The following is a 22,106-nucleotide window of genomic DNA, read 5'->3' on the forward strand; positions in this document are numbered from 1 at the left end:
ATTGGAATAATCTGTTTAAAGGCAAATAAAATAATAAAACAAGTTACTGAATTTTTCGCATATTTTTTTATTTTTTCTTAATTTCTTCTTCGTTTTTCTATCCGCCTGCACTCCTGCGTATTTTTCTTGTTTCGGAATCTTCTTTCTTACTTCTGTTAATTACTTCATTTTTCTCTTTTTGGGTTTCCACTGCCTGCTGTGTGGGTTCGCTTGCTTGCAGGCTTCTTCTACGTTTTGTTTATCTGCCTGCTGATCGTTTAATATGCGACACACCACCTTTTTACGATACCGTTTGTTTGTTTTGTTTTGTTTTTTCTTTCTTTTGTAGTTTTGCTAGCGATAAATTATATGCAGCTTCACGCGTCTGTTATCGTTTGATTTTCTTCTTGTTTCTTTGTTTATCATTTAAATGGAGTTATATGTTGTAAAGGTGTGATAGTATGGTACGAGTGGGTTTCTTTGTTTGTTAGAAGAAGATGTTTTTTTATGTGAGTTTTGTTTTTGTTCTGCACCTTTTGCCAAGCTTATAATGCTTTTGGGGTTTCCATTTCGCTCTCATTCTCTTTCTGTGAATATTTGTTCTTTTTTTGTATAGTAGAATTCATGTTCGTAAGATTCTTTAGTGGTGTGGTTTTGCTCTATAGTTAAATGTATATTATGTATGTTTGTTTTTCTCTCTTTGCTGTTTTGTTGTTGCATTGCTAGTGATTTGTAGTTGAACGTGAAGTACGCAAGTATTACTTCTGCATTTCTTTCCTGCGATCTTACGCCAGGGATGTGGGTGAGATAGAATAATGCAAACAGAGTTGCAGTTGCACGTTTATGTTTTTTCCTTTCGTTAAGTTTATAGTTAGCCAATGGGGTGGGGCTTCAGGGGTTTTGGTTTTGTGCATACATTTCCGGTTCCCGTTCATCATTCCATCTCAAACAGCCCCAATTGTGTTGCTGTTGCTGCATCCGGTGCATACTTCTGGTTTGCTGTTTGCTTTTAGGTTACAATTTACTGTTACATTATAAGGGAGTTCTGCATTTTGATTCGTTTCGTTTCCGTTTGCTGCACTACGCTGATTGGTTCCAGTTTTAACTAGATTAACTTACGATTTTGTTTATTTTTTTTCTTCTCTTACTTGTGTCACCCTTTTGTCCCTTTAATGTTTCCTTTTTTTTTCTTTTTGCTCTAAAAATTGTTCGTTTGTTTTCTAACGTGTTACACTTACATTCTTGACGCCTCGTTCACCATAACGCTCATGCACCACACTGGCTCACTTTTGTGTTTTGTATAAGCTACATTTTTATTTATCAGATGCTAAATGGGACCTATAGGTGTATGTGTGTGTGTGTGTGTGAGTGTTGTTTTGTCTGACCATGTGGTGTGTGTTGGTGTGTAGCCGTGCTTGTGTGTACGTGTTCGTTTACTGTTGTATTTGGGTAATCGTACCAGTTACATCAACTCCCGGTGTGTTTCGATTTGTCTGTTGTTACTTTAAAATAGTGTAGTATTTTAAGTGTACCATTTTTTTTTTGAAGAATTCCTATGATAAACTATCCTCATCATGCTTGCAGTATGCATAGAATGCTGTTTGTTTTCCGTTTGTCATTGATTTGAATTTGTTTTGTTTCTTTTTTCTTCCTTTTTTAACATATTCGTTTCATTATCATCTCTACAATTTTCGCGTTTGCATTTCATTACATCCCCTATACATTTAACTCACTTGCAAATTTATGTGTGTTTCTTTTAATTTAAATGTGTTTGTGTGTGTGAGTGTGCTTTTTTTTTGTTTCTTTCTTATCTGTTACTGCTACTGTATAAATTACAGAAAATAATAGAAGGAAAAAAAAACATTTCCTCATTTCGTTCCGCAAAAGGAACGATTCTAGCAGAAGAAAGCGCAGGAAAGCAGATATCGAATCAAGTGCAAAATTGTTGAAACAGTATCGTTGCGTTTTACTCTTCTTTTCCTTCACTTTGTTTAGGCAGAATGAGAATAAGGGGTTTTGCTTGCACTAGAAATGACTGCTATGTCCTGGTGGTGGACACCCCATCGTGAAGGTGGAGAGAGTTGAAAATTTGGAAAAGTTCGTTGTACTTGCATCAAAAATACAATCACCCAAGTGTGTGGCGTGAGTGGCTGAGATTTTGGGGGCGGGGAAATATGGGAAGGGAATTAAACAGATACGCTGCACAGACACGTGCTCAAGAGGGCCAACGTGCTATTCGTAAACAAACACTGCTACTACATACACTGACACCGTGATTGCTGAGAACCGGGCGAAAGAGCCATCGTAGTAGGCTGCTAGTGGTGTGGTGGATCGTATCCAGAGGAGGTTCAAGAAGTGGTTCAAAACAATGCGCAATCGTTGATCAGAGTTGCATTGCTGCTCATACGGCTAACGTGCGCAGGGCTGCATTGCACTACTCATCATTGCAGCAGTTTCTGTATGCTGTAGCTGAGCATCTTGACTAGTTCACCTTACGAGATAACGTACACTACTACTACTACAGCTACTAGTACTTTTTTATATATTGTTTTGAGGGAAGTTCTCCTTCCACTTTCTCGTGCTGCATGCACACATGAGGAAACAACACTAAACAAGGGCCACCATTCGTGCGTCGCTAAAACGCACCATCACTACGAAACGGCGTTTACCGGCGTTGAATAACAAACTCGTTGTAACGAAGGTAAAAACTAACCCGAACAGAATGAAACAGCTTCACTTGGCTACTCCATCAAAACAAAACCCCTAACAATCAGTGTATGTGTTACACAAAAACAAACACACACAAAAAAAGGTTAAACAAAAAGCTCTGTTCTCTACAGATTCTGTCTCTTGGTGCTGTTTTTTGCTTTGTTGCATTTTAGCTGTGTTTTAGCTTACTTAGTGGAAAGCAGAAATTACTGCTCCACTGGTTTATTCCGTCATCCCTCTGTCAGCTGTCAGCTACTGTTTCCCTTATCTGTGTGTTTTATTTTGTTGCATTTTTTTCTTCCTTTGATTTAAATATTTTTACAAAACGCTATACCCGCGGGCCGACGCGATTACCTATAGGTTTAACACTGTTTTATTGCATGCTAACACGCTTTCCCCCTGTTTTTAAGCGGTAAAAGAAATATAGTAGAACGAGAAGTAGTCCTGCTGGAAACTATTTCGAACGGGGATTCGTTGAAGACACAACACAAACTCTAGCTCGAAACGAAACAGCACTTAACGTATCACAAATATACACCTTCGTTTGCTCCAGCTTTTTCGAGGGATATGGGGAGGAGGAGGAGGGGGAGTTGGGCGTTGGGCGTCGGGCTAGAGGTAGTATATTCAAACTCAAATTACTTAAAACATACTCTCTCTATCTCTCTCTCTCTCGCTCTGTCTATCACATACAAACATACATACAAACATATGTAGGAAGGATGAACATATCCACGAACCTATCTGAAGATAAGTAAAATAAATAAATAAAGAAGATGTATAAAAAGAAACAGTAATGCTCATCTGTTCCTTTGCACGTGTGCGTGATTTTTGTTTCTCCTTTTTGCATTTCTCCCATTTGGTCATGGTTGTTACCTTGTTACACAGTGTTCCTTTTCTCTGTTCTATTTTGTGTGTTTTAGTACACTGTGTTGTTGTTGTTGCTTTTGTTACTATAACAAAAAGCTCTTTAACGTTATTCATCTCCACTCTTCCACTTCATTGCTATGGTTGTTATTGTTGTAAAAAAGTCCCATTTTCACAATTGGATTCATTTCTTATTTTTCTCTTCTCTTTTTGCGCTTCTTCAGTTATCGTTTGCTGTTGTTTGTGTTCTTGTTTGTTTTTGTTTATTATTGTTTCTGCTTATGTAATTTAATATTTTCTCTTCATAGTTCTATGCTGTTCTTCATTGTTCATTTGTTTATTTGCTGCCTATTTTCAAAACTAAACACAAAAATTTCTCTTATTTCAACTAGCAAACTCAACTGTAAACAATTTCCAAAACTTAATTTCAAAGTATTACACATAAACTGTTTCCATTTCCTTAACTTCTGTTCTGCTCGTTATCAACAGCTCGAACCCTGTTCCTAAACATTGTGTGCCATTGGCCTGGGATGACTGGGGGAGTGTGTTGAATGTGTGGTTTGCTGTTGTAAGTTACTGTAGGGTGTTTGTTATTGATAGGTTTTGCTCTCACATTAATATTAATAATCTCTACTAACGTGTTGTTTTACTATCATTTTCTCGCTGCGCCGCACAATCACACAAACACACACACAGATAACGATTGCGTTTCGTTACTGACTGCTGCTGCTGCTGCTCTTACATACTTCTTAAATGCAGGTAAATTTCGAATACCTACCCCATTTATTGTGTGGTGCGTTGTGCTATACATGTTTGTATACATGTTTGGACTGTTTGGTTAATTATCATATTTGTGTTATTGCATGTTCCATTACCCCCACTGTTACACGTTTCGTTAATGTATCATTTTATTTGTATAGGCTCTGTTTTTTTTTATTTAAACACATTCGCTACATTATACTTTTTTCTTTCATTCTCTTTCATTTAATTTCTTTGTTCTATTGTGTTGCTGTATTGTGATAGTTTGATTTCTTTTCCACCCGATTACGATTTACGCCTATTTGAAAATGAAAAAAACATGTTGTGAACGTTTTTTTGTTTTGTTTTGGGGTGAATGTATTTATGCTTTTTCGTGGGGTTTCTTGTTCACTATTGCTCTTCCGTCATCTGTATCATTCGTTTTGTGGTTTATGGTTGGTTTTGCACGTTTGCACGTTTCGTTCTTCCGTCCGCTGGTTTTATTTTCCTTTTCTTTGTATTGTTTTGCTCCGTGTGCTTATGTTATAATGTTGTTGTTTGTTGTTATTCTTTTTGTTGCTACCTCTTCCATGCTTTGCCACTCTTCCCGCCGTTGTTCCGTTTGCATTTGCTTATGATTGGGTTTTGGTTGTATTTTGTTGTTGTTGTTTTTTTGTTTTATTATTCTTGGTAATGATAATTGCCAACTACTTCGCGCCACTAGACCTCATCTTCCGCTTGTTGTCGATAGAAAAAATAGAAATCTTATAAATACAGACTACAAACTGTTGAACTAACGAACTGCCCCTAGGACAAGGGGCATGTTTCGCGTTTCTCACCACGCTTTGTTTTGTTTGCACCACACCGCCCTTACAACTACAACAGCTCACTACTACTGAATGACTGATTGGTGGTGGAGAAGAAACGATCAGGTTCATTGTGTTGCTCTTTGCATTCTTTCTATTACTTCCGCAGCATCTTGCACGATAACAGTATCTTCTCTTTTTTGCTCTCTAATTTTCCAAAGGATTTTTCTTTTCAGAGCGTCTGACTAAACATTTTGCCTAAAGTTGTGAATTAGCTCGCTTGTTTGGTTCGTTTTACATCTACTATACTCTTGCTTTCCCTTTTCCCTCGTTCTCACGCATGTTTTGTGTATGTGTTTTGCTATGTGTGTGTGGGTGTGTACGTGTGTGGTCACAACAATAAAGCATTCGCAAAACGGATTCACTGTGCTAGGCCCTCGGACATAGAGATTTATAATTACTATCAAATCAAGATGCCTTCTCACACTTGAAATATTTGTGAAGTAACTACTAAAAACCCCACATAATCTACCATTGATTGGCAGGTAACTAAAGCTGCATGGGTGCGTGTGTGGGGATGTTGTTGGAGCTACTGTACATCTTACTAAATAGAATACAATAAACAGCTTTAACGACCAGAATAAACTATCGGCACAGTTTGACTCGAGTCGAGCACGGGTCAACAAGCAAACAGGAATAAATAAACTTTCTGTTTCCCTCGTTCCTTAACTCTCTCTCTCTCTCTCTCTCTCTCTCTCTCTCTCTCTCTCTTAACAAGAGCTTAAATTCGTGTGACTAGCGCAAAGAAAAACTAAACAAAAAAATAACAACGAATGTACTAACGCACTATTAGGGCTAGAGTTTAAAATAAAAACAAAATTCTAACATCTTGCATCGTTGTGATTAGGCGTTTTTGTGTACAAATGTGTATGTGTGTGTGTGTGTGATTCGTTCTGTATCTATAAACACGTTTTCTATATCCTTCTTGTGTTTATGTTTCACTTTCATCTTTCCACCTTCACAATCTCTAGAAAACACAAGCAAACAGGTAGGTAGGAAAAATAAATACTAAACTCTTTATCATTGGTACACGATTGAGATAGCTACCGGGGGTGGGGGGGGGGGGGGGCTTCAGGTGAACCAGGTTGGTGTGTTAAATTTGTGCTATTTTCGTCTTCTCTTACTAATCATTGTCAAACTTTTCCCTCTTCTGCATTCTCTCCCCCTCTCTCTCCCCCCTCTCTGTCACTGTCTCTAGTTTGCTCTCTATATTAAATTGTATTTCTTTAGTTAACGAACAATTATAGTAGCCTAGTGGTCTCAAGGGGACGTTAAAATATGGTTTGTGGGTGTATGAGTGCTTTTTGGTTTTTTACTGTTCACCTGAAATGTGTGCCTGCCTCCTCGTCGCGCCCTTGATTGTTTGTTACACTTCATTACAGATTGTTCCTCTCCTACACACTCAACCACCCACACTAACACACCTTCCCACTCACACACACGCACACACACAAGCGCTGGAGCGCAACGGTATGTATGAATTTATAAGTAGACTTGTGCGAGCGTGTGTCTCAGCGTGTGTGTGTTTTTGTGCGCAATAATACGATTGTTTAGATATTTACGTAAAAAAACCGTGCTTCACTCCACCTCTCTTCCTCGTTGGTTGTGCTCTGCTTCATCTGCTTTGTCGCGACAAGTCCTTCTTTTCCGGATTGCTTTTGCTCCTAGCGGCGGGCCGCTTGCTTCGCCACCTAATGCTTCTTACTAGCTAACGGGCTGTAACGGGGCACCACCGGGTTAACCGGGATGAGGCGCCGGTTCGAAGCATTCGTTTCGTTCTTGCAAATAAATATCATTTTCTTGGGGGGGTTTTCTTGCTGCATCGCCTTCACCAAACGGTGAAGCAAAATGGTGTAAAACGAGTAAAAAACGTAACATTTTAAACTAAAAACATTAAAAAAAAGCTTCCAGTGTCCATTGCGCTTGCTATACGATCAGGCAAGACTCCTTCTGCAGCGGATCAACCATCCATCCTTGTTGGGCTGGGCGTTTGCAGTAGTAGGCTGTGTGCGTTTCTTTCCCGTTGCATCTGTACGCGAACGATCGCTGCGTGAACACATGGTTTGCGCAGGGGGGAAACTAATTACCGCAAAACTAAGCTGGCTCACGCGCACGCGGTGGCTCTAATTGCTGGGACTTTCGGCCGTCGAACCGGACGCCGACACACCGTCTGGAATTTGGGCCAGTGTTTTAAATTGAGGAGAATTTATAAATCTGAAATGCAAAACCAATTGGGTCATTTTAATTGATGTTTATTTCAGGTGCAATTTAATTTCTCTTTAAAAATAATCTAATAAATCCTACCTTGGATACGAATCTCTATGCATAAGTGTATAAATTTGTAGTTGAGCTTCGTCGAAAGTGTGCGGCGTTGGTTCCACCATATTCCTATTAACTATTTCCCTTACACGCGAATCTAACGATACCTGCGGATAAAAGGGGAGTAACGTAAACACAGAAAAACGGGGTAAAATTAAAGCGAAATGTCAAGTAATTATCGTGCTTTCTTCCCCCATCCTACAGCACCGCACGGTTTTGCTTACCTCTTTCGGCGATAAAATCGAGATATAGTCTTCATAAATAAACCTAGCCTTCTCCTCTATCGCTTCCGGGTTCGTCTCCTTCTTCAGCTCTTCGCAGGCCAGCCAGAAGAGTATATTTTCCTCGCTGTACTCGCAGCGCAGAAATTCCCGGAACGCTTTTCGCCCGCTGGGGCTTCGCATTAGTTTGTCGAAGCTTTTGCCCCAGCTGCGTATCTCCTCCAGCGTTGGTCTGGCAACGAAGTGTTTGTTGCGGGTGAGGGAGAGAGAGAGAGAGAGAGAGAGAGAAAGAGATGAAGAAAAACGTGTATGGAAATGAGCGCTTTTCAGCGGTTTGGGTAGGTATGCTTAAGCGGGAGAGTGCAAAGCTGTTCATTTGTTCAATTTTAATTAATAGCTACACATTGACAGCACCACACAGGGGGCAGGCGGCTAAGGGCTGATGGGAGGTGATGGAATTGATAGAAATAATAATAGAATAAACAACGGGCATGGTGAGCGATGTGTAGGAGAAAATAGTTTCCAATATCAAAGGTGTACAGCATTGTAAAAATGTTATACACACATAATTGTTAAAGAGAAAAAATAAAATAAATCGCAAACACAGTGATACAATTTCAAGCAAGAAATAGAGACGTAAAGTTTTCAGTTCAGTTTTTTTTTTATAGCGCAAACAATATACATCAACGGAAGTTCAAATAAATGGGAAGTTGAAATGGCCGAGTTGAGGTATTTAAATATTTGAAAATGAATTCAAAACGTCAAATAATGGCAAACAAAATATATGATCCTCTAAAGTATACTAGACCGAATGGCACATTCAACAAAAATGCAAGCCAAAAAGTAATCTAAATAAACGATACAATTTTTGATGAACGCTAATAAAGCACAAGCTAATTAAAAAGTAAAGTTCAACCTAAAAACAACATCAAATTGAATAACATAAAGAGTGAACAAAAAAAATAGAAGAACAATAAGACAACAAAAGAACAATACAATAAAAGAAGAAGAAATAAATAAAACATAGTTAAACAAAATGACAAAACTTTGAACAAAAAATATAAAAAAATATAATATATTTATATAAATATATAATAATATAAAAAAGGAAAAAAACATATAAATAATGACTTGAAATCAACCACTTGAAACACACACTAAACCACACGAAACAAAAGCACGTAATTGACACGAGATTCATACGGGCGCAAGAGAAACTACTCACTGTTCACCATCGAATAGGGTATCGGAACTAGCTTGGTCTTTTTTCGTAGGCCCATTGTCTTCTGCATTTTTTATAGCCAAACTGAAAGTAGAAAGAAAGAAAAACAGCACGCATGACGAAAATTAGTTTTATGTTTTTTAGATGCTGGATGACAAAAATTAGAACAGTTTTTTCCCCTTACTAATTCTATACAACTACTATGCCGGCAGGTGCACGAGAGCAAGATCGTTGACAGTGATTGATTATTTTCTAATGAGCAACTTTTCAATTTTCCCATTTTCTCCCGACAGTCTCCCTGTTTTTTTTTTGATTGCTAGAGAGCTTAGCTAAATGTACTTTTGTTTATTATCACACATTTGTCTTCCGGGCTTTACTGCTCTGCGTTGACTGCATGAAGTATTCATACTTATGCCGGCCGGTAAAGCCTTGACAATAAATTACGAACACAGTGACAAAATGCTTCCGTTGTGGAGGGATGTTTTGGGGGGTTTTTTTATTTGTGGAAGATAGGATAGGAGAATAACAGCCCACCGGTAGGATAATTTTCCGGCTAGCAAAAGGGCTTGAATTAATCAATGGATGCGATCTCTGTCTGCTCTGTCATCTGCAGCCCCGTTCCCGTTTCTGGTGCATGGAAGGTGTGTACATATATATGTGTGTGTATTTGTGTTTATGGTTTGATCGTTACAGTTCCGGTATATAAAATTTATGAACGAAGCTTCCGAGCATCCCCGAGCAAACAAAATATGGAAATATGTATATATATATCTACCGCACACCTGCCAGAAGAGCAACGCACATGCAAATGAGACTGAGCGAAAGAGAGGACCAACAGACAGCCCCCAGTAGCAGCAGCGAAGAATGGCATGAAGCCAAAGTCATCCTACACGGGGGCTCTGCTGTCCTCGAATATTTATCAATGATTTTCCCCATCTGCACGCTGAGAGCCAACCCCCAGGATCAAGAAGCTGTCGAGACTGTACCCTCGGGTGGTGGAGAATTCGGAGCAGGATGAATAAAGGAAAACAGCAATGGGATGAATGGGCCCCACCGACTGTCTTGCACGTGATCGCGCACAGGAAGGGCACAGGAAGCGGACGCCAGGAATGCAATCTTTTATCCGTTATTTTTTATTCAGCAGCAGCAGCAGCAGAGAATGGAAGATTTGTCACGTAGCGGTTATTATTGAATTTATGCTACCACACTTGCTTTTTGCTAAATTTAACGAAGCCTTGCGTCACCGGGTGACCTTTTTTTTGGTCTGCTGGAGGGGCTGTAGAGAGCGTGAGAGAAAGAGTGTGTATGTGCAGGGAACCATCGGGAGCGGATCGTCTTTTCGTTGGAGCCGCAGGCGGGTTTATCTGGTTTTGAAACGTCGATTGGCTTATGAGGTGTGTGGATAGCAAATACTACCACTGTTGTGTAGCAGGGGTTTCCGCTACCCAACGGACTGTTGCCGATGGAATATATTATTAAATGTCACTGAAAAGGCAGCACAACAATCAGCTATAAGCCTTGTAGAGATATTTTCGGGAAGCACAGTGTAGCCGTTTATGTTTCATAGCAAAGGAAAATCATTTCATATTCATGTAATGAACATATGTTACTAATTAGACTACTTTCAGACAACTCGAAAATGTAAAAAAGGAACACAGAAATCTGGGTTTAGGCAACGAAGATGGAACAATTAGAATTATGCCACAAGAATTAAAGAGGAGGAGGACACTTGGGCAAGATTGCTTGAATGATTATTTGAATTGTTTTTATTTTGTTAAAATAAGTTTCTCGGAATCTTATCGCAAACAAAACGTTCAAATCGAAATAAATAATTCAATCCCCACTCCGCACATATTCAATCGACATTTAGCTAAGCATAAAATCAACACCAATTAAGATAACACTCCACCTGAGAGCGCGCCTGGTGCCTCAAAAGCAACAATCTTCTCCTCTACTTCAAACCGCCATTAGGCATTTAACGGCCACAATCGCTCGCTCTGCTTCTCTCATTTTCCCGTTGTTTTCCACTTCGCTCTTACCCCTTTCGAATTTTTCCAATCGCCTGGCGCCATTTTTCGGCCATACCGGAGTGGATGGATTACCGTTTACGATGACACAGCCACACACACACCTGTGAACACTGCAAGATGCCCGCCAGAGTCAACCCACTGGCACAGAGCGCACAAAATGGCCAACGGTTTGAGTTAATGTGACAGTGCAAACACTTGACCCGGTCGGTTTGGAGGTGGAGCGCCTTTGGTTGAAGCGTTGTCACACTTTGCAGGGCCCACCGGTTTGCAGGGGGAAGGCTAGCGATGCTAGCGAAGCTCAGCTCTTCCCAGCTTGCCCGCCAGGATAGTGGCACACCTTCATCAACGTACACACACACACACACGCTCGTACACACTGTTACCCGAGTCTATTGTTTCGACATGTTTGCGCAGCACTTAAGGTTTTGTCTTTCCACCCACTTTCCGAGAAGGTTGGCGCGCGAGCGGAAGCGTTGCTTCACGTGCGACATCCAAAACAGGGGGGTAAGTACTTGGGGGGGGGGGGGGGGGGGGATGGTACACACAGGCGAACACACACACACACACACACACGCGCCGTTACGTGGACGGTACGCGGAAATCTTAATCGCACACGAGGGGAAACTTTTTGACGTTGTTTTGGTTGGTTGATTTAAATTTCACTGCACTGCTGGAAGGGATTAAGATAGTCGTGGTAGTAGTGGGTTTGATGTTGTCTTTGCACTCGGATTATTCACTTGGCTGCACATTGCATTACGGTGGAGAATAGACGCAAAATGTCACAACAAAATGTAAATACCAAACACTAAAGAGATCCTGGGGCATCTGAATGTACAACCACAAGCTGGCGAAATGGTTTATCAATCGTATTATCTCCATCGAAGGAACCACCAAAGGGCAAACAGCACCTGACTCCTGGCACTGCACTGCACAATCGCTGCACAATCAATTTGCATTTTCCGACCCTTCTGCTTTGCGTCTTAGTGCCCAAAGCGTAACGTCCGAGGTCCCACTAATGACACACTCTTGAACATGAATAAAATTAGCTAAAGAGAATTTTGCTGTCTAATCAGCAGTGGGCGGACACAATCAAGCGGAGCGGGTGGGTGAAGCGAAGGGTGTATGTATTAGTGGCAATTTAATGATTGTCTACCTCGGCCAGCACCGGACACCGGCTGGCGCTCATTTCCGGCATTAGATGCACGGTGTGTTGAAGCGCTAGAATTCATGTTAGAGACAGCCTTAGACCCACACCCACCTTCACGTGTATCTGTGGACGTTTCATGTGGCCGGTCCATGGGAAGAAACGGTATGGCGATGTGTCACGGGACATGGGAGACGATATATAGCGGAGTGTTTAGCAATTATACGAATGATGAATTATTCTGAGATCCGAATAAAACAAGATGGTAGAACCATTTATCCAATTCATTCCAATCAATTTGCTTCTTTCAGCTGTTCCAATTATTCTCATTTAAACTCAGTGTTTTTAGTACAAAGTTCTACCACTAACATTATAGTTGCTCATCTGCCAATACTACAGTAATACATCAAACATCTTCATCACTCACTACCTTGTCGCATCTGTCAAAAGCGTGTTAGTGGCCATCGCCATCTGTCAAAACAACGGTGTACACGTGTGACAGCTCTGTTTACGCTTTCAGCACGCTTCCTCCCTCGTCCGTGTATCGAAAATTTCGCCAAACTTTATCCTTCTCCCTTTTGGCAGCAACTTATATACCCTTTGCGCGACAGACGCCACCACGTAACTCATATTGAATCATCCCTTGGACACACACACACACGAAGGAACGTCCCCAGGAGGAGGATGTCGCACCCGAGATACGTGAACCGGGCGCATCATATTTGAGGTTAATTACTTTGATGATGGGTTTTCTCCCCCCCCGGATGACGGTGATGATGTCAGTTACGGGCGGCATCCGCCACGTGCTGTATGGTACTTGGTGTGAGCAAACAAGGGTCAGCAGCAGCGGTTATTAGTAGTTGGCCACAAATGTGTGCACATTACTTTCATGTGTGTGTGTGTGTGTTTTTTTCTTTGGGACGCAACGATTTTTCGGCCCAGCGCCAGGCCCCCTGGTCAAGCTTAAGGTTTGCGCTTGCGATGAAGCGGCCACATGGTTTCAGTTCTGGACCACGTTTCGTGTCCCAGCCCGTGCTATGCCAACCGGGTGATAATAAAGTTTTAATGGGTTTGTTTTGATGGAAGTGCCAACGGGTTCGGTTCGGTTGTCGATGCGGATGGGACGAAGTTTGACGATGAAGGTAGTACATGTGTCTCGTTGAGGTTGTGCTAGTGAACACACGATCACGTTGATCGAACGTCTTTTTCAACTTATTTTGTATCTCAATCCAGTTTGATATGCCTTGGAGTGAAACATGGCAGTTTCAGCGGGAGTTTGTGATCGACTTAATTAAAAAGTAAGAACATTGACCAAGAAGAATGTGTGGATAACAAAGTTTAATTATTGATAAATTAAATAACGATGTCCAGACATTGAAGTGAACGTTGGGCGTTAACTTATAAGATTTTCTTATATGGGAAAGACTTTACGTCAGAGGTTAGTGGTCAGGATCCAATCTGTGATTAGTTCTTATTCTTATTCGATATTCAGTGTAACCACGGTTGCTGTAACCAATGGCTACTTGATTACACGTGGTTTCCCACGATTTATTGGTTAGTTCCCATGATTTTTTGGTGCGTTCCCACGATTTTTTGATCGTTTCTCATAGATTTTTGGTTCGTTCCCATAATTTATTGGTATTTTCCGATTGGATATCAATACAATTGGACCAACAAATTCTGGGAAATGGCCAAAAAATCGTGTGAACGCACCAAAAAAATACGGGAATCCACCAAAAATTGATGGAAACCAACCAATAAATCGTGGGAAACCCTGTAAGTTTCGTCCAATCACTAAATTAAGTTTGCTGAATAATGAAATATCATCTGAACTATCTCCTTAAAAAGATGCTTTAGACAATCAGCTGTTGTCGTAATCAATTTTTGCAAAGGTAATATTTCAATTATGTCGTAAAAAGGTACGACCATTCGTGCTAGGACGGGTTTCCCATATGGATTAAATTAATTCAAACGAAAAAAGACACATTGCCATTGGACTGCCACACTGGAGGAACGATTTCATCAAATAAAACTGATCACACAATCCCTCAGCTCCAACGATGTTCATTCACCCGAACCGATAAACAAGCCTTGTCTTGATCCACTTTCTCACACTAGCAAAGAGTATTCAAAGCTGTCCTCTGTCTTCCATTCAATTTGTATCAATTTTCGTTACACCCATTCGTGATCGTGAATGATAGCAAAGCGATAGGAACCGTGACAGCGTATGGGTTCGAAAGACATCACACGAGTGACACTGAAGTTCCCACTGTCCTTTCGACGGTACGGACAGCGGATCAAACAACAGCAACAGTCAACCTTTTTGCATTCGACACGATTCAATTTTGGGCGGACCCGGGCTAGTGATGTGAAACGAGAAACACACCGTTATTGGAAAACAACCTTTCACCGTTTATTGACCATATCCCCATATCACGTTCTGGTCCAGGAATGGTTGCAGACAAACGTGGGGCGATTTGTTTGGCAACGTCCGGTTTGAATTTTTAATCAACAAGCCCCAGCGTCTGTAAACTGAAAACACGGTTTGCATAAAACGTTTAGTTCCAAGAGTTCCGAAAGTTTCGAACGACAACGATGGTTTTGGCCCCCTTTTTCTTTGTAGTAAAAATTCTCCTGCAACACACCATCACCTTTCGCCTGGATATCCTTCATTATTATTTTACCACAGGGCAAAGGGATTTTATTTTACTTCACCGCTTGGCCGGCGCACATACATTTGTTCGTGCAAGGCATGGGACAAGTTGTAACTCACCCCAAACAAGTGGGCGCTCGCGCGCCAACGTCCCTCCCCCGAGGGCATGCAAACGAATTGCCTTTCCCGTGAACGCAAAAAGCAAAGCAAAGCAAAAAAAAAACGGGAAACAAAGAAAAACAATGGCCCAACCACTCCTGCCGGCAGAAAACAAAAAGGGCAAAAGCACCACAACCCACGCGGGTGTCCAGCTGGTGCAGCAACGCGCAACCAAACCCAGAACGGGAAGGGCAGCCGGTGGAGAAAGGCCGCGCTAAGGAAGAAACTCTCGCTTCCGGTGTTGAAGTTTCGTTTGTTGTTTTATTCATTTCCCCCAACCCGTAAGTAAGTCGGTGCCTTTTCGTATTGTTCTTGGATTTTGCAGTGTGCTGCTGCTTTCTGGTGCTTCCCTGCGCTTCCTTGACCTGGTGAACCGGCCCAGGCCTGGAGACTGTTAGGAGTCAACCCGTGGTTGGTGCTTTTGCAAGCGCCACATACAACCCCGACCCAAGCCGGTTGCCCCAGAGGTTGTTGAATCTATTTGCACTGGGTTAGTCTTTATTTAGCTGGCTAAACAATTGTCCTTAGGGCAGGTTAAGTGCATTGAAGCGTGCCAGCCAATTCCTATCACTAATGTGTTTTGTTTTTCTGTTGCTCCACCTCCACCTTGGCGCATCGCTGCCCGCTGTTAGTTGTCCCTCTCCCTGCTCCCTTCACCACCCCATACGCGTGGAAAATGGAGTGGAAATATGGTGCTTTTTGTTCATTCGCTGTTTGTTTGCTGCTGTTGTTTTAACCTCTCCTCCTTTGAAACGGCGCTCTACATTTTGGTGCAGGTGGTAGTGTGTGGTGTACTGTTTCAAAAGAAATAGATCACACACATACTCCAGCGTACAGTGTACGGTGCCACATTCTTGGAGGGCTTCGAAGGACAATGAAGCATTGGGCTGGAGCGAGCGGGCGGGCGAGAGAGAGCGGAAGGAAATAGACAAGCACAACCTGCCGCTTCCTGATGCGCGGTGACATGAAAGTGGTTTAAAAGCGTCATTACAATGGCGCTCGCAGCGCAGCCTTGAAACGGAACACTCCCTGCACACGGTGGGTTGGAATGAGTGGGTGATGGAAGGGTTGCATGCTTTGTGGTTTTGCTTGAGCAAACACGGGGCAAACACGGACAGTTTATGTTCGTAATTGAGGGGCCTCTCTAACAGGAATATTTAATTTTTGCTTGAAAAAGCACAAACAGAGAAGCTGCTCTTTTTCGCGCCACTTGCAAGCGGAATTGGGATGGCAAAAAAAACATATCCAAACATTATGTTGGTGGTGGTCAGTAATGTAATCGATTATTTGAATCGAATTGATGACTAGGAAATCCAAGCGTTTCCTCCGCTTTGGGTTCGTTTGAATAGGAGATGCAATTGACATCATCGGTGATGTGACCAGGATCTGCAGGCTTTATATATAGGCTTTTGAGGTAAAACGGATTTCATTTTAAATTTTTTAGTCATTTCTTTGAATGGTGATGATAATGTTTAGTTCCACTCTGTTATAGAGGCAGTTATAATTTGAAAATAGCATCAAACTTCACTGAAAACTGTGCTCGTTTATAACATTTTTAACATGAGTGCTAAAGTCAACATCGAACAACGGCCTTCCTATTCTCGTTTCAATGTACGCCCACGGAACTAAATTCTCTTAATTTCTTTGAACCTTGCCATAGTAAAAATAACACACGTAAAAAAAGAAAACAAAATGTTAAACAGCTCCTCAATGAAGTCACTATGCATGTCACCGAGACAAAAAAAAAAACAGACACACACACTCGCCCAGGATATTCGGGTTCAATGTTGCGCAAAAATAAACCCCATCAGCACACAGCACACCCAAATCCAACCCGATCACGTGGGGGTAGCTAGCAGTGTTCCACCCACAGGCAATTATTTAAAGCGCTTTTAACCGGTCCAGTCATTCAACCGTTTCACGAACACATCGCCCGACCCTGATGAAGGGCTGCTGCCCCCAGGTGGCCAGATAATGCTGCTCGATGAGGTGCCAAACGCCCCTGAATTGGGTGGGCCCTCTCTGTTCCAATGTTTGGCATCGGATCAAAGCAGGAACACACTGTGGAGGGGTTTCGTCCGAAGGTTTCGTTACGTTGCTTGTTTCCAGAAAACCTGCCCCAAACAACAAAGCAAAGAAGCCCCAGAATGTTTATCATCACGGGGCTCATCGGGGCAGAAGGCATCAACCAGCAGCAGCAGCAGCGGCAGCAGTGGCATCAACAGCGCAAGCGGCTGCCTTCTTTCATCAATCAACACACACGAGCCGATGGATTCAAATCGACAACCTGATGAGCGTACTGCTGCTGGGCCGTTTTATTTTGCAAGTTCTCGCGAACAGCGAAAGCTTTGAGGCTATTAGAATCGCACCAGTGAGTCAGCAACAACACAAAATGGAGCCTCAAACAGCACGCTGAGCTTGGCGAGCGAAACAGTTCCATTGCTTACACCGTTCGCTACGGACAACATCTTTTCTCATTTGCTTCCTTACATCTTACAACACATTTGCACATTGGCAGCAGGGTGGGGTGCTAGAACCGAGACGGGGGAACATTTAAGCCTTGAAAAGTGAAATAAAAATAGCAGATAGCCCACGACGTGAAGCGAGGGATCCCGGCAAGGCTTTGGCCATCATTTGCAACATGCCTGCCCGTGAACGTTTAGCGTGCTAGGCGCGCCGAGCAAATGAAACGAGGAGCTGAATCTGTCAGCAACCCGCAACGAGGGCACACGGGTGCAACCGTACGGAAGAGTGACAATTTCTTGCCTTTGCCGAAGCTAATCGCGATGGAGCGACCAACCATTCTCGCCCTTCCTGCCTTGTACACATCGCTTCGAAACGAAAACGCCCTCCAGTGAAGTGACCCTGGAGGTGCTGCCTCACCCCCGGGGGGGGGGGGGGGGTAAAATAGGGCTTTGCTGACTTTTCGGTTCACGTTCGTCTAGGGCCGCCTTTGAAATGGGTACTCCGTGTGTGGGTGCTTTAGCCGGGTGAATGGATTGATCTATTTCTTTTACCGTGCCCCCGTCTCATCCCTTTTTTTTCTCGCTAAAGGCATATGTCAGTCATCTATAGTGCTCAAAGATACACACACATGCTTCGCTGAGTAGGCCAAGTGGCGTTCGGGGAATTGTTAGTGAAGAGGGTCAGGATGGACACACACACATATACTGTGTACTTATGTGTAGTTACCGTGAAGGAGGGATGTGAACGGGAATGATGAATCAAAGTGAAATCAAGCTGGCAGGATTTTAAATTGTAGAGTTTTAATGCTTTTGATATTAAAAAAGTGGCAAACACATCAATTTGAATGTAAGAAATAGTAAAAACAAATAAAAAAAAGGTAATAATTTGAAATTTTCTGGTCTATAAGAAGATATAAGGCATATCGTCTCATGCAGTGTTTACAGCTCTTTGATCACAAACTGTAGCTTAAAGCATTTTAAAGCTAAAACTATATTATCCCTCTTCAACTCTCTATCATATTAGCATTTTATTTGCATTTATAAATACCAAAACTTTTTTGTTATACGAAATACGCTTGATTGGAATGTGACATGTCAGTGAAAGAGAGCAAAATTGAAACAAAAAAAGACACTAAACCCCTGCACGTCCATTCCACGTCCAAGCTGGATGATGTTTTATAGTGACAGTTTCATGGCAAACACATTCACCACCGCCGCCACCAACACCACCATCACCATCACCAATCAGAGCGCTCGCAGGCAGGTCAACTACCAGTAGTGGCAACAGTAGTGTACCCTTAGTGGCAGTGCAAAGACCCTGCACACCACACTGCTACCGTCAACGTACAGATGACGATGCGGAACGGGTGAGATTTTAAAATTAATTTTTAATTGAATTTCACTCTCTCCGATTTCTCCTATCTCAAACTCATAGCCCATGCCTGCAAAAAGCGGGAGAAGACAGGTGTGTTACTAACGCCGCACAGCGTATCTATGCCAACGGCTACATTGCAGTGCAGTGCTGAACTGTTCTAGGGCTCATCTTGTCCTCCACAGCGTCTTCCCTCCCTCCCCTCCCCGTACCCAGCACAGTTGCACAGTGCGGGAGCAAAATGGGTCATTTATGAACACTTCAAAGTGAAGGAACAGGGCTGTGTGTTGCCGGTGCAGTGTGATAGTGGTTTAATTCAATTCAGCGAAAAACATTGCCGGGTGTCATTTGTGCTTGAGTAAGGAATTTAGTGCACACACCCACAAGCACACACACATTGCAATTTTCTCTGTGTCTTTGTACCCGGGCGAAGGAAATGTAATTAGCATCCCGACAGTTCATAATCGCAACCGAACCAGGCAGACGGCTCCACTTCCCCGTTTTGTCCCGGTTTTATCGGTATGTTTTCGGATATAGGTGTCGGATTAGCGCCGAATGGAACGCCGTAGGCCGCACTCTTCTCAATCACTCAGCTGTCGGAGGCGGTAGCTAGAGCGCACGCGATAAGGCTTTTTGAGGCAGCTCGATATTAATCCCTTACCTCTCGCACAGAGGGCTTAAGCGCGTTCATTGTGCATTAAAATGGATGAAAGGAATCTATGCGAGCTGGCGTGGGCGGGGTAGAATATGTGCTGGGAAAAGATTTCCACCATCAATCCGGTAGAACGTCCTTTGTCCTCACCGGTTAAAGCATATCTCGTGTGTACAGGATTTATAATTCAGGCACAGACAGGCAACGACAGGGCTATGATTCGTCGGACACATCATGTACAGCTAATTAATTACTGTTCCTTTGTTCTTGAATTAAAGAGATAAAATCCCGTGTTCTTGCTATGAGCGTTACTGTGTTCTACATCTAAAGTTTTGTAGAAGGAAACAAAAATGATTTGAAGCGCCTAAATGTATGCAATCACAGTTACATTTCATCGTTTTTTGTAAAAAAAGTATGTAGATGGCTTTTATACATTATTATACAGGTTTTTATTACATTTAAAAGTAACGCAATGGTTCCTTCAAGTGCTTAACACTTTAAGCGCCGCGTCATATGAAATCGCACGACGGCTTTGTTCACCGCTCAGCTCTGTATCTGACGCTCACCAATTCTCTTGATAACGAATGAGGTAGGAAAGAGAGAACGAGAACGACATGTGCTACGCCGCTTATCGAAATGAAACAAAAGAGTGATGATAGTCGCACGAACAATTGTCGCTCTCATCGCTCTCTTTTCATGCGCTACGTGCTCACTCGCAAACTGTGACGTCAGGCCGGCGGTCAAAGTGTTAAACAATAATGAAAACCTAAAAAAATCCCCAAAGCGTAACCCAGAATTGTCTGTAAGTTAACAAAATCTTGTTTCATATTCGTAGCACCGCACAAACCCCCTACCAAAGCACAGCTCAAGAACAAGTGCAAGAAAGTGATAGCGCGGTAAATCATTGTACTATCATACTTGCAAATCGCCGAGAAATATTCACACTCCACTCCACCGTCGTCAAGGATGCCGGAACGGAAATGATGAAGATAAAGCATACTGTGCTGATGTGCAAATGAGAGCGCTGCTGCAGCTATGTCCTAGCATACACACACACACACACACACACACACACACACAAACTGGTGCAACAAAAACTGACTACTAAGCAGTTATAAATATTGCTTTTCTTCTGTTGCTCCATAACGACTACACAGCTCCGTGGGTACACGCAACGATATCGTGCTGTGCTGATAAATGAGCAACAAAATTGCATCCGCATGCCGCGAGTGTAACGACTTGGGTGCTTTGTAAATGAGAAATTATAAGCCAGAAAGGCGACTCCCGAATGGATGCCGTGATGAGTGCAGGATGCAGGATTTGTCATCCGGCAAACAGTGCAACCAGCACAAACACTCAAATGGCAGGTTCTAGTCTTTTCTCCCAGTGGCATTTCTATTTGATTGTTCGTTGCACACCTTCAATGACATCCGGCGGTTCGGTGTTTGCAATCAGAAAACTCCAAATCCCTTGCAATAGCACAAACAACGTGCGCCCAATTTGGCAGAAGCTTCGGCCTCGTTAACGCTTTCAATCACACACGGCTGCACGGATTTCAGCCGCATCTTCTTGCTTGGCCATTCGTGTGCCAACGAATGATGTCACCGGTTCACTGTTCTTGACCTTTTTTTTGTTGCGTGTGTTTCTGCCTAAAGTTTTACCCACTTCTAGCGCACAAAAATTCCCAAAAATCATCCTTCACAAGAAAACAAAAGAGAACACAAGCAAGCAAAAAAGTGGAAAGATTTTTTGCGCGGCTCTTTTTGCGCGGGGCCATTCTGATTGTTGTTTTTGTTTGCTGACTGTGTAGTTTTCCGTCCTCTTTCTAGGCAAGCGGATCTTTTCCGCACCGTGGTTCCAGTGAGGCTAGCTTGCTATCCTTGAAGGTTCCTTCCTACCAAGAAAGGATGACGCAAAAAAGGAATCCAAAGAAGGCCACCACCATTTGTAAGCGGTACAACAAGAGAGAAAAAAAACCATTAGTGAGGCATTAAATAGTAAACCTCGAACAATCCACTGCCTGTGTGTGGCACACTGTTGGTAACTATCCGAAAAATCCCAATAGCGCCTTGTTGTTTGTTTCGTAAAGTGAGCGTTGTGGCGTAAAAAAAAGAAGGCAAAAGGAACAACAGAAAACGGCTCAAGAAAGTTGGAAAGGAGCTAGAAGGAAAAACTACCCCTACCCTCCATTACAAGCCTGAATTCATCGTGTCAGCTGTAAGCGTTACGAAAAAAAAACCCGTCATCATCGTTAGCACTCTCCCCATACCGCCCCTTGGCGCCGGTGGTGGGCGCGATCGCGAGCCCCAAATGCTGTGAAAATTTTGCTTCCTTCCCTCCTCATTCTTTACCATTGCCCCCACGACTCACGCTGCCGTTGGCCTTCCCAGTCGTGCTACACGTGTGCATTGGGAAACGCTTAAACGCGCGCAGCGATATAAAAACCGGCCGAGGGACTGAGGGTGGCACATTAATATCGCCCGGTAGTGCGATAGTGAGACGCACCGAAACGAACAAATCGCAACCCAGCGCAACGCAACGCACAATCGATAAAATATCGTTATGAACACGGTGGCGGTTTGACAATTGGCGTCCGAAAAACTGTCACCATCAAGGTTTTATGACAGATGTTTGTGTTCCCCCCGTCACAATCCGACAGAGCTCGCCCAACCTCTTCCTCCCGCTTGTCGTTGACGGTACGGGGAAACGCACA

General features: G+C 42.7%; 1 protein-coding gene across 10 annotated transcripts in view; it reads right to left on the reverse strand.

Annotated features, from left to right (window-relative positions):
- Positions 1 to 47: 47 nt before the first annotated feature.
- Positions 48 to 22,106, reverse strand: part of LOC1269979 (regulator of G-protein signaling 17) — a 36,694-nt gene continuing 14,635 nt past the window's right edge. For 9 of the 10 annotated variants that reach the window (XM_061663492.1, XM_061663489.1, XM_061663497.1 and 6 more), the window contains 4 exons: positions 8,922 to 9,002; positions 7,700 to 7,928; positions 7,461 to 7,582; positions 48 to 7,370 (listed from right to left, as the gene is read on the reverse strand). In XM_061663492.1, coding sequence (XP_061519476.1) covers positions 7,280 to 7,370; positions 7,461 to 7,582; positions 7,700 to 7,928; positions 8,922 to 9,002 — 523 coding nt within the window. In that variant the 3' untranslated portion in view covers positions 48 to 7,279. Of the gene's footprint in view, positions 7,371 to 7,460; positions 7,583 to 7,699; positions 7,929 to 8,921; positions 9,003 to 10,957; positions 11,469 to 22,106 lie in introns of those variants that run through there. The other variant, XM_061663498.1, reaches the window with a different exon arrangement.

The sequence above is a fragment of the Anopheles gambiae genome, chromosome 2 (assembly GCF_943734735.2).
Source record: "Anopheles gambiae chromosome 2, idAnoGambNW_F1_1, whole genome shotgun sequence".
Taxonomy (NCBI): domain Eukaryota; kingdom Metazoa; phylum Arthropoda; class Insecta; order Diptera; family Culicidae; genus Anopheles; species Anopheles gambiae.